This window comes from Cryptotermes secundus, unplaced genomic scaffold (assembly GCF_002891405.2).
Source record: "Cryptotermes secundus unplaced genomic scaffold, Csec_1.0 scaffold1755, whole genome shotgun sequence".
NCBI classification, from domain to species: domain Eukaryota; kingdom Metazoa; phylum Arthropoda; class Insecta; order Blattodea; family Kalotermitidae; genus Cryptotermes; species Cryptotermes secundus.
This window is the reverse complement of record NW_019731237.1, coordinates 50,360-64,315: the sequence shown is the minus strand read 5'-3', so window position 1 is coordinate 64,315 and position 13,956 is coordinate 50,360. Positions and strand designations below refer to the sequence as shown.

General features: G+C 37.5%; 1 protein-coding gene across 1 annotated transcript in view; it reads left to right on the top strand.

The window, feature by feature from the left end:
- Nucleotides 1-660: 660 nt before the first annotated feature.
- LOC111866647 (integral membrane protein 2C) overlaps nucleotides 661-13,956 on the top strand; it is a 33,219-nt gene continuing 19,923 nt past the window's right edge. Inside the window, exon 1 of the mRNA XM_023855796.1 lies at nucleotides 661-829. Coding sequence (XP_023711564.1) covers nucleotides 743-829 — 87 coding nt within the window. The 5' untranslated portion in view covers nucleotides 661-742. The remainder of the gene's footprint in view (nucleotides 830-13,956) is intronic.

Sequence of the window (13,956 nt, the reverse complement as noted above, 5' to 3'; positions counted from 1 at the left end):
CTGAACTCTGAGCAATTTCCAAATTTAAAGAAATTTGCTTGTAAATTTATCTCCATTTTTGGGACGACATATCTATGTGAAGAAACTTTTTCCCAGATGAAGTAAATCAAGTCAAAATACAGGGTAAATTTATCCGATGAACATTTAAAGTCGCTACTTGTGATTAGCGTTTTAAAATCTGAACCAAAATTTAATCAGATTTTAAGAATGCAAAAAGAGTTCCATCATTCACATTAATTGTTTTATTATAATTTGTGATGAAAATATGAGCATTTGCTGCTACTGTCTGTTGTCATTAATATACGATAATTTATCTCACGTACTTTGTATTTAGTTTATGAAATTCTGTGCTTCCAATAAAACTCATATACCTAGAGTTATTAATTTCTCATTTTATCCGGCCAGTTGAAAGTGCTGAATTACCTAATGTGGCCCGCGGTCCGAAAAGTTTTGAGACCCCTGATTTAGGCCATACCTTCAATACGTTCTAGACATCTTCGATGAAGACAATGCAGACTTTACATGCCTTATCATGAAAACACTGGCCATGAAGACAATCTGTCTGTATGCTCCGTATGCACACTCATTCGTGATCTTCGTGATCTTCGCGATGTTCGCAATCACTCACGTGAGCTATTGCAGCGCTATTGTGATAGCGGTACTTGTTGGAACTATAACGCCATTGATTTTATGGTGGTTGATTGGTTTGAGAAGCAGTTGATGTTTAAGTTTAATAGTTAAAATGACGGTTATAACGAAACCCATTACTGATAAGAAGGCAGATAAATTAGATGAGCCTCTTGTGGAAAATGAAGAAATTGAAAGTCTGGTAAGTGTACAATTGGAGAGAATAAGTAGAATTCTTAGGAAACACCCATCTTTGTAGTCAGCTCACAGAAGACGAAAATGGCAGTGTTCCGTTCCGTCATTTGTTTACTCCTTCCGTAAAAAGACGGGATCGGAAAGAATACACAATGGCTATGTTCTGATTTAATTGCAAAATATGTGGATATGGCCACATCTGGTGTTGCATCTAGTTCGTCGCATGGGAGCAAGTGGAAGTAAGATAAGGAGTCCAGCATTTATTAGCCAGATGAGTTGTACTGTAATATTGAGGTTTATGAGTCACAGTAGGGCGAAATTAAGTTTGTTATATTTTGTAACCGCTCAGGTAATTGAATATTTTCTTTCAGGCCAGGATAGTATTTTTGACCATTTTTCCATATTCTTGTAGTCTTTGAATATTTTTTATGTTATTTCTTCTGAGTTTGTTATAATACAGATGTTATGAATGCTGATAATCGCATTGATAATGGAATGTCTGAAGTAGAACTTATTCACCAGTATTCTTCCGTACTATCAAGAGGCACATAACTAAGTAGCTTCTTTAAGGTGTAGTTCCACTATTGCAACAAAACCACGAAAGTATCGCACACACAGTATTTAAGAAGGTAAAGGATAAGAATACCTGGAACAGGTCAAGAATACATACCACTGGGCTATGGTTTGCACTGTGACCACATCATGCTCATTGTTAATGCATAAAGATGTAAGCAGCCTTGATTTCTGTTTTCAGTAATTTCCGTGTATACAGGTGTATGGATTCTTTTTAACTTCATGCTTTGTAAACATTTTCTCAAAAATATAATTCTTTTATCAGTTAAATATTCTGTTGCCAAGTATGTTAATTTCTTCAGACACTTCTTGGTCTATGTAGAGATGCAGCAGTTCAATTTTCTAAAGAAAGTGGCTCGTGCAAGTATAGCAGCCAGGAGGACTTAAAACCTGAGGATTCAGCATTGCTGGTGCTAAAGCCAAACACTGCTAGTTTGATATAATGTGCAATGGCAAAACATACATTTTAATGTTTATTCTTATGCTGTGACAGATACATGCTTTATCATTGAAAGGGCTGTGACAACAATATGTAATCACTGAACCCACTCATAGGAGATGGTGACAGTAGATCAAGGCACTTCCCATACGAGATGTTATTGGAAAGTTCCTGGACTAGGTCAAAAAGAAATGCTGGTTTAACTTACTCAATTTTGGCTGCCATCTCCTTCAAAATAGTCTCCTTGGGAACGTATACAGCGATCCCATCATTTTCTTCCACGCTTCAAAACCACCATGGAAGTCAGTTTCATGCTCATTTTGGTAAACTAAGCGAAATCACAGGGGTCTAAGCCCAGCAAGTAGGAAGGATGGGGAATGATAAGCACGTTGTTGTTAGTCACAGACTCTGTGGTTGCGAGGGACGTGGGCGGGTGCATTGTCATGGTGAAGGAGCAGTGTGGCACACGTTCAGATTTTCTGTTGAGATCTCCTGGCAACTGATCCCAACAGTGTCTGAGAGCTCATAGATTGTTCTACAGTGGTTTTTGTGGGTGAGTTTTCAAAATTTTTCAACCTTTTCTGTCATTTTGCTGGTGCTTGGTAGCCCTGAACATTCACCCTCTTCAGCCTTGAAATGTGAATGCCATTCAGAAACCACTGTCCAGCTTAAAGAATGTTCTCCGATAGCCTCATGAAGCATTTCAAGGGCTTCTGTAGCAGATTTATCGAGCTTCATGCAAAACTTGATGCAGATATGTTGCTAAATTTTGCCATCTGTCACAGACAAAAAAAATGCAGTGTTGAAAAAGCATTCGTGTAAAAACAGTGTGTGTTCACATCGCAGTATCACGTGGCAGACTGATACAATAGGCTTGCAGAAGTGTGACCTTGGCCTCCCCTCTCGTCTTCTTTCATTGAGGCAGTTACAACAGTAACAGTCTGGGAAATTTGTACACTTTTTGTTCTTTTCTTAATAATAATGTTGTCCTTCCAGTTCTATCACGACATTTCAAGTAACTATATTGTAAGAGGTCATCCTATTAAAATTGTGTATCCCCAGCATGATATACATATTGATCATAAGTACCACACCATAATTCTTAACAAGTGTAAATCTTATACAGAGTCTTCAGGTGAGACATAAACATGCTACTTGCAATAACATGACAGTGGTTTACTGTGTGGCTTTAAAGGAAACAGCACTGGGTTTTTGTCTCCATCCAGCACTGACTACCTCATCATCCTCTACTTAACGGAACTTCACAGCCGAGTACTATAGAAAAGCTGCGTGAATTTGTCATATTTTGTAGGAACTGTTGGAAATGACCTTCTTTTGCCTTCGTATGTACACCGCAACTCATTTTTTTATCTATATAACCACTACAGTGTTTGTCCTTAGATGTGGAAGTTATACACATTACTGTATTTTGAATAGCTTTTCTGGTGCAAAGGGATGTCTTGCTGGAAATACCCATTCAAGTGGTTCTAGATGTATATGCGTCCATTTGCTGCATTTTTGCATATCCATGGTTTTATACAGGTGTGGCAGTGTGCGTCTCTGTCCTCTTTCAAGCCACTGTAAAGGCAGCTGTGAATGCCTACCAAGTTACCTGTGCAGCATCCCAAATAAGTCAACATTTCCTGCTTTTCCACCAAGCTCAATATTCATTTGGTGCCCTCATTACTGTCTTTCTATTTCCACTTTTAGTGATAATATTTTTATGTGTAAATCCCCTTTTGAAAATATGGCTGGAAAGAGAGAAATGAATCTGAGTGAAAATAGAAATGTATATAAAGATCAGGTTAAGAAGCGTCGGAAAATCCAATTCTTTGGAAGTGAGTTTAGAATTTCTAAATTGGTTCAGTATAGGGGAGCATAACACTGATATGCAAGGGGCCAGGAGACTGCATGATTCTACAGTGAGATTTATCTGTGATAGTGCAAATATAATTCATAAGAATGCTCAGTTGAATCTGAACCTCAGTTTGTTAGAGTTACAAAATCTTGGCCTGACAAAGTTAAGAAATTGGGAAAGGATGCTTGCCACATGGGCTGAGCATCAACTAGCAAAATATGCCTTTATCTGGAATGGTTATTGAAGAGAAGTTGATGAACTTTATGAAGATCTGAATAAAGATGCAAAGGATCAGATGTCTTTTGCTACAAGTTGGGGGTGGTTTGAATGCTCTAAATGTCACCAAGAATTCCACATTCTCAAGATAACTGACAGGACTCCAGCTGCAGATTGTGCTATTGCTAAAGAATTCCCTGTTCTCTTCAGAGTAGTGATTGCCTAATTAGGTTTCACCTCGAAGAAAGTGTTTAACTCTGATGAAAGAAGCCTATTATGGAAGCATATGCCCAGCTGCACTTTCATTCCCATCAAAGTGGAGACAGCAGACGGGTTGTCTGCATGGTGCTGTTGGAAGGAAACATCTATGGGACTACAGATTGAGACCTTGCATGGTGTATTATTCTAAATTCACAGGCAGTGAAGGGATACATAAAAACAAGATTGACCATTCATTGTTCAGAGGTCAAATAGGAGCGGGGATAGCTTGGTTGGTGTAATGACAGGCTGCATACTGGTTGGTTTGGGTGTGATTCTTGACAATGGCAAGAGGTTTCTCTTTTCTCCACAGTGTCAAGATCAGTTCTATGGCCCACCACGCCCCCTACCTGATATTGGGCCTCTTTCCTCATGTGTAACAGGCCATTATGAATGACAACTTTTAAATGGGCATAAAATGAGCTATGTGTCTCAATTAGGGCAGAAAGTCATGTCACCTTTTCAAAGACAACATATGCCAAGTAAAATGAGTGTTTTGACATTTGGATATCTGCTCTCCAAAATCCAGTGGCCATAAAGCAGTAAAACTCTGGGGAGATACTTATCTCTGTTGGGAATTCAGTCTATCACAAAAAATCATTGAATTCTGAAGTTGTAAGATTGTGACCTGTGTTGTTTTGACATGAAAGGACGCAGATGTAGTTAGTGATTGGGGCCAACTCACCCTTTCATCTGAGGATAGACGGAAATAAAGTTTCTGAAATCATGGATTGTTTACAATATTAGTATTGGACAAAATCCCAAAACTCAGAAATCTCAAAATAAACTTTGTATTATAATAAGAATTAACTATTAATAATGGCTATATTAGAGACTGAATTTTAAGGTTAAATAGAAGAAGAATAAGAATGAGAATAAAATGTCTTAAATCAAATGGATTAAAAAGAAAAATAGGTATTTTGTAAGTATGGTGATACATGTGTTATGATTACCATGCCATTCAATGATGTGAATTTTAAAATAGTGTTGAAATCAGTTATCAGCATGAATATTGCTGCAGTGACATTGCACATTCTCCTCACACAGCTGAGCTTTACTGTGTAACCATGGAAGTGAAATCAGTTGAAATTTTATAGGCCATTGTTGGTTGCTGATCATATAGCTAGGTCATGGCTGTTTTTTTTTCATTAATTTATTCACATTCCGTAAAAGCCTTACAAGGTTGAAATAACCAATAGATATAGGAATTGTCCAGAAATATAAACTCATCTTGCTTAGAAATCAAGCAGTTGTTAAAATAACAAGTTTGTATATAGTATACAAGATTTAAGTCACATCTAAAAATTTATCTTGAAAATAATAAGTAAGACATTGACAATTTTAAGATAAAAAATTCAGTCCAAATATTATTTACTAATCATGCTTATACAATATGACAGTTATTTAAAAACCAGTTTATAATATAAGACAAGTTTGAAGGTTGAATATAATTAGTCGTATTACAGTAACCAATTTACAATATAAGATAAAGGTAATTGTTTAAAATTTCAATATAATATAATTATGCAACCCCACGAATGGTATCTCCACCTTATCATGTTGGTGGGTTTTGAGAGCTCCTGAGACCCTGAGAGCTATGCCGGCAGTAGCATAGCTACTGGTAGGGCCACCCATGCCGAACAGGTCAAGGGGTAGGAGCCAGAGAGAGAGGGATACCCTGGTCCTCCAGGTTGGGGGTTGGGCGTGAGGCTAATGACCTCACGCCATAAAAACTAAATTGTTCAGAAATCCGAGGAAAGAGTAGCCGGACTGACCTATTCAAGATGACCTGGAAAATGTTTAAAGGATTTGAGAATTGGATCTTCGAATGTATTATCTCCTTACAGAGCCGGAGCATTAAAAATGCTATTTGAACAACTAGATAGCTGTAAACTAGCTATCACTGTTATACAAGAACTGAGGTGGTTGGGTGAAGGAATCGGATCATAGCTGTCAGAAGAAGAGTCACATGTTTGGAACAGGTTTTATTGTTAATAAGAAAGGGAAGCATCTCTNTATTGAGGTTTATGAGTCACAGTAGGGCGAAATTAAGTTTGTTATATTTTGTAACCGCTCAGGTAATTGAATATTTTCTTTCAGGCCAGGATAGTATTTTTGACCATTTTTCCATATTCTTGTAGTCTTTGAATATTTTTTATGTTATTTCTTCTGAGTTTGTTATAATACAGATGTTATGAATGCTGATAATCGCATTGATAATGGAATGTCTGAAGTAGAACTTATTCACCAGTATTCTTCCGTACTATCAAGAGGCACATAACTAAGTAGCTTCTTTAAGGTGTAGTTCCACTATTGCAACAAAACCACGAAAGTATCGCACACACAGTATTTAAGAAGGTAAAGGATAAGAATACCTGGAACAGGTCAAGAATACATACCACTGGGCTATGGTTTGCACTGTGACCACATCATGCTCATTGTTAATGCATAAAGATGTAAGCAGCCTTGATTTCTGTTTTCAGTAATTTCCGTGTATACAGGTGTATGGATTCTTTTTAACTTCATGCTTTGTAAACATTTTCTCAAAAATATAATTCTTTTATCAGTTAAATATTCTGTTGCCAAGTATGTTAATTTCTTCAGACACTTCTTGGTCTATGTAGAGATGCAGCAGTTCAATTTTCTAAAGAAAGTGGCTCGTGCAAGTATAGCAGCCAGGAGGACTTAAAACCTGAGGATTCAGCATTGCTGGTGCTAAAGCCAAACACTGCTAGTTTGATATAATGTGCAATGGCAAAACATACATTTTAATGTTTATTCTTATGCTGTGACAGATACATGCTTTATCATTGAAAGGGCTGTGACAACAATATGTAATCACTGAACCCACTCATAGGAGATGGTGACAGTAGATCAAGGCACTTCCCATACGAGATGTTATTGGAAAGTTCCTGGACTAGGTCAAAAAGAAATGCTGGTTTAACTTACTCAATTTTGGCTGCCATCTCCTTCAAAATAGTCTCCTTGGGAACGTATACAGCGATCCCATCATTTTCTTCCACGCTTCAAAACCACCATGGAAGTCAGTTTCATGCTCATTTTGGTAAACTAAGCGAAATCACAGGGGTCTAAGCCCAGCAAGTAGGAAGGATGGGGAATGATAAGCACGTTGTTGTTAGTCACAGACTCTGTGGTTGCGAGGGACGTGGGCGGGTGCATTGTCATGGTGAAGGAGCAGTGTGGCACACGTTCAGATTTTCTGTTGAGATCTCCTGGCAACTGATCCCAACAGTGTCTGAGAGCTCATAGATTGTTCTACAGTGGTTTTTGTGGGTGAGTTTTCAAAATTTTTCAACCTTTTCTGTCATTTTGCTGGTGCTTGGTAGCCCTGAACATTCACCCTCTTCAGCCTTGAAATGTGAATGCCATTCAGAAACCACTGTCCAGCTTAAAGAATGTTCTCCGATAGCCTCATGAAGCATTTCAAGGGCTTCTGTAGCAGATTTATCGAGCTTCACGCAAAACTTGATGCAGATATGTTGCTAAATTTTGCCATCTGTCACAGACAAAAAAAATGCAGTGTTGAAAAAGCATTCGTGTAAAAACAGCGTGTGTTCACATCGCAGTATCACGTGGCAGACTGATACAATAGGCTTGCAGAAGTGTGACCTTGGCCTCCCCTCTCGTCTTCTTTCATTGAGGCAGTTACAACAGTAACAGTCTGGGAAATTTGTACACTTTTTGTTCTTTTCTTAATAATAATGTTGTCCTTCCAGTTCTATCACGACATTTCAAGTAACTATATTGTAAGAGGTCATCCTATTAAAATTGTGTATCCCCAGCATGATATACATATTGATCATAAGTACCACACCATAATTCTTAACAAGTGTAAATCTTATACAGAGTCTTCAGGTGAGACATAAACATGCTACTTGCAATAACATGACAGTGGTTTACTGTGTGGCTTTAAAGGAAACAGCACTGGGTTTTTGTCTCCATCCAGCACTGACTACCTCATCATCCTCTACTTAACGGAACTTCACAGCCGAGTACTATAGAAAAGCTGCGTGAATTTGTCATATTTTGTAGGAACTGTTGGAAATGACCTTCTTTTGCCTTCGTATGTACACCGCAACTCATTTTTTTATCTATATAACCACTACAGTGTTTGTCCTTAGATGTGGAAGTTATACACATTACTGTATTTTGAATAGCTTTTCTGGTGCAAAGGGATGTCTTGCTGGAAATACCCATTCAAGTGGTTCTAGATGTATATGCGTCCATTTGCTGCATTTTTGCATATCCATGGTTTTATACAGGTGTGGCAGTGTGCGTCTCTGTCCTCTTTCAAGCCACTGTAAAGGCAGCTGTGAATGCCTACCAAGTTACCTGTGCAGCATCCCAAATAAGTCAACATTTCCTGCTTTTCCACCAAGCTCAATATTCATTTGGTGCCCTCATTACTGTCTTTCTATTTCCACTTTTAGTGATAATATTTTTATGTGTAAATCCCCTTTTGAAAATATGGCTGGAAAGAGAGAAATGAATCTGAGTGAAAATAGAAATGTATATAAAGATCAGGTTAAGAAGCGTCGGAAAATCCAATTCTTTGGAAGTGAGTTTAGAATTTCTAAATTGGTTCAGTATAGGGGAGCATAACACTGATATGCAAGGGGCCAGGAGACTGCATGATTCTACAGTGAGATTTATCTGTGATAGTGCAAATATAATTCATAAGAATGCTCAGTTGAATCTGAACCTCAGTTTGTTAGAGTTACAAAATCTTGGCCTGACAAAGTTAAGAAATTGGGAAAGGATGCTTGCCACATGGGCTGAGCATCAACTAGCAAAATATGCCTTTATCTGGAATGGTTATTGAAGAGAAGTTGATGAACTTTATGAAGATCTGAATAAAGATGCAAAGGATCAGATGTCTTTTGCTACAAGTTGGGGGTGGTTTGAATGCTCTAAATGTCACCAAGAATTCCACATTCTCAAGATAACTGACAGGACTCCAGCTGCAGATTGTGCTATTGCTAAAGAATTCCCTGTTCTCTTCAGAGTAGTGATTGCCTAATTAGGTTTCACCTCGAAGAAAGTGTTTAACTCTGATGAAAGAAGCCTATTATGGAAGCATATGCCCAGCTGCACTTTCATTCCCATCAAAGTGGAGACAGCAGACGGGTTGTCTGCATGGTGCTGTTGGAAGGAAACATCTATGGGACTACAGATTGAGACCTTGCATGGTGTATTATTCTAAATTCACAGGCAGTGAAGGGATACATAAAAACAAGATTGACCATTCATTGTTCAGAGGTCAAATAGGAGCGGGGATAGCTTGGTTGGTGTAATGACAGGCTGCATACTGGTTGGTTTGGGTGTGATTCTTGACAATGGCAAGAGGTTTCTCTTTTCTCCACAGTGTCAAGATCAGTTCTATGGCCCACCACGCCCCCTACCTGATATTGGGCCTCTTTCCTCATGTGTAACAGGCCATTATGAATGACAACTTTTAAATGGGCATAAAATGAGCTATGTGTCTCAATTAGGGCAGAAAGTCATGTCACCTTTTCAAAGACAACATATGCCAAGTAAAATGAGTGTTTTGACATTTGGATATCTGCTCTCCAAAATCCAGTGGCCATAAAGCAGTAAAACTCTGGGGAGATACTTATCTCTGTTGGGAATTCAGTCTATCACAAAAAATCATTGAATTCTGAAGTTGTAAGATTGTGACCTGTGTTGTTTTGACATGAAAGGACGCAGATGTAGTTAGTGATTGGGGCCAACTCACCCTTTCATCTGAGGATAGACGGAAATAAAGTTTCTGAAATCATGGATTGTTTACAATATTAGTATTGGACAAAATCCCAAAACTCAGAAATCTCAAAATAAACTTTGTATTATAATAAGAATTAACTATTAATAATGGCTATATTAGAGACTGAATTTTAAGGTTAAATAGAAGAAGAATAAGAATGAGAATAAAATGTCTTAAATCAAATGGATTAAAAAGAAAAATAGGTATTTTGTAAGTATGGTGATACATGTGTTATGATTACCATGCCATTCAATGATGTGAATTTTAAAATAGTGTTGAAATCAGTTATCAGCATGAATATTGCTGCAGTGACATTGCACATTCTCCTCACACAGCTGAGCTTTACTGTGTAACCATGGAAGTGAAATCAGTTGAAATTTTATAGGCCATTGTTGGTTGCTGATCATATAGCTAGGTCATGGCTGTTTTTTTTTCATTAATTTATTCACATTCCGTAAAAGCCTTACAAGGTTGAAATAACCAATAGATATAGGAATTGTCCAGAAATATAAACTCATCTTGCTTAGAAATCAAGCAGTTGTTAAAATAACAAGTTTGTATATAGTATACAAGATTTAAGTCACATCTAAAAATTTATCTTGAAAATAATAAGTAAGACATTGACAATTTTAAGATAAAAAATTCAGTCCAAATATTATTTACTAATCATGCTTATACAATATGACAGTTATTTAAAAACCAGTTTATAATATAAGACAAGTTTGAAGGTTGAATATAATTAGTCGTATTACAGTAACCAATTTACAATATAAGATAAAGGTAATTGTTTAAAATTTCAATATAATATAATTATGCAACCCCACGAATGGTATCTCCACCTTATCATGTTGGTGGGTTTTGAGAGCTCCTGAGACCCTGAGAGCTATGCCGGCAGTAGCATAGCTACTGGTAGGGCCACCCATGCCGAACAGGTCAAGGGGTAGGAGCCAGAGAGAGAGGGATACCCTGGTCCTCCAGGTTGGGGGTTGGGCGTGAGGCTAATGACCTCACGCCATAAAAACTAAATTGTTCAGAAATCCGAGGAAAGAGTAGCCGGACTGACCTATTCAAGATGACCTGGAAAATGTTTAAAGGATTTGAGAATTGGATCTTCGAATGTATTATCTCCTTACAGAGCCGGAGCATTAAAAATGCTATTTGAACAACTAGATAGCTGTAAACTAGCTATCACTGTTATACAAGAACTGAGGTGGTTGGGTGAAGGAATCGGATCATAGCTGTCAGAAGAAGAGTCACATGTTTGGAACAGGTTTTATTGTTAATAAGAAAGGGAAGCATCTCTTTTTAGACTTCCAGGCAAAATCTCACAGAACATGTAGGCTACAAATTAAGGGAAAGTTTTTTAACTATAGCCTTATTTGTGCACATGCCCCAACTGAAGATAAAAGTGATGAGGAGAAAGACTCCTTTTATGATGAATTGGATGAAATATATGGCGAATGTCCAAAAAGCGATTGTAAAATAATCATAGGGGACATGAATGCTAAAGTGGGGAATGAGGATGTATATAGCTCGGCTATTGGAAAACATAGCCTACATAACAAGTCAAACGATAATGGGATGAGAGTAATAAATTTTGCTTCCTCAAGAAACATGGTAATAGGTAGTACAATGTTTAATCATAAGGATATACATAAATGAACCTGGAAATTCCCTGATGGAAATGTGTTTAATCAAATTGATCACATCCTAATAGATGTAAGACATTGTTCAGATTTGATGGATGTCAGGAGCTACAGGGGGACCAACATTGACTCTGATCATTACTTAATAATATCAAAAAGATTAGAAGTCGAATATCTAATGCAAGGAAGATACATGGATCCCAGGCTAAGAAACTGAACTGTGGAAAATTGGTGGAACAAGGAGTTTGATGGAGAGTGTGAGCAAGTGACAAAAAAAAACAGGCATGTAAGAGAATGCAGCAAAGGAACCATGCTCGAGGGGCCATGGAAGAATACCATGAAGCGAGAGGAAAAGAAAAAAATATTGCATAAAAAGAAGAAAAGGGAATATGATAAACAAGAACTGATTGAACTGGAGCATTTAAGAAGTACAAACAAAATTAGAGTGTTTTATCAAAAACTAAACAAGAGTCGAAAGGACTTTCAACCTAGAACAACCTTATGTAGAGATAAAGAAGGCACAATATTGAGTAGTGATGAAGCAATATTGGAAAGATGGGCACAATATTTTGAGGAATTATTAAATAGTAATGCTCTGAACAAGTGGAAGGTATGACCACAGACCGGAATCAAGGAAATTTTGAGGCTGAAGAGTCAGCGCCGACCATAAAAGAAGTAGAACAAGCTACCAAAAAATTGAAAAATAATAAAGCTCCAGGAATGGATCTCATCACAGCAGAATTAGTGAAATTTGCAGGCCCAGAATATGCCAAGCACTTACATCAGCTAATAGTTAAGATATGGATAACTGAAATAATCCCAGAGAAATGGAACATAAGTACTGTATGCCCTTTCCATAAGAAAGGTGATGTCATGGTGTGCTCTAATTATAGAGGAATTAGTCTGTTGTCCATAGCATATAAAATATTTTCCAACATTCTATTTAACAGACTCTCTCCCTTTGTGGAAGGCATAATTGGGGATTACCAATGTGGGTTTCTTCAAGGAAGATCAACTAACGATCAGATTTTCACTATTCGCCAGGTCTTTGAAAAGTGTAATGAATTCAAAATTGAAACACATCATCTTTTCATTGACTTCCGATCAGCCTATGACTCCATAGATAGAGATAGTCTTTTTCTGGCAATGGAAGAGATGCACATTTCACGGAAGTTAATCGCCTCTGTCAGAGTCACTATGAGAAAGACCCAATGCCAAATTAAGATTCAGAATATGTTGTCCAGCCCTATAATAACTAGAAATGGAGTTCGACAAGGAGATTCCCTAGCCTGCCTTTTGTTCAATATAGCATTAGAGAAGGTAGTTAGAGATGCAGGCATCAACACAAGGGGAACTGTATTCTACAATTCAGTTCAAATTTTGGCATTTGCAGATGATGTTGATATAGTTGGTAGAACACAAAAATCTATGAAAGAAGCTTTTCTTAATTTGGAAAGAGCAGCAAAAAAAATGAATCTACAAATTAACCAAAATAAAACAAAGTACATGCCGGTAACCAAGGAAGGCTGTGCTAATGGACCTACTTATATTGAAATTGGCTCATATATATTTGAGGTTATTTGTAGTTTCACTTACCATGGATCAGAAGTTAACTGTAAAAATGATATCAGTGATGAAATAAAAAAGCGTGTACTTGCGGCAAATAAATGTCTCCATGGCCTTAGGAAACACCTGAAATCCCAATTAATACCCAGGAAAATCAAAACTATGATGTATAAAGTACTTATAAGATCAGTGCTATCTTATGCCTCTGAGACCTGGCCACTGTCAAGATCGGATGAAAGACTGTTAAGTATATTTGAAAGGAGGATCTTGAGATATATCTTTGGACCAGTGGAAGAAAATGGAATATGGAGGAAGAGGTATAACCATGAGCTATACAAACTATTTAATGAACCAGACATTATTGGATTTATAAAGGTGAAGAGGCTTGAATGGGCTGGACACATAGTACGTGCCAGCGAGAATAGAATGATTAAGAAAATGCTTAATACTAAACCAGAAGGAAATAGGAGAGTGGGAAGACCAAGGTTAAGATGGGAAGAATGTGTGTGGCAGGACATAAGAATTTTGAGTGTAAAGAACTGGAGGAATGTAGCATTGAATGTAGAAGAATGGCGAGCAATTCTGAGGAAGGCCAGGGCTCACAGAGGGCTGTCGTGCCAGTGATGATGATAATTATGCAATCATTATCTCATAAAATACTCTTCCAATGTATAAAAAAACTAAAATACAAAAATTCCTTTAACCTTTATCGGACGAACGTCATCATATGATGTCGTTAAAAGTTAGGGCAGCTGGCCGAACGTCATCATATGATGTCGCGGATTCCACGCGT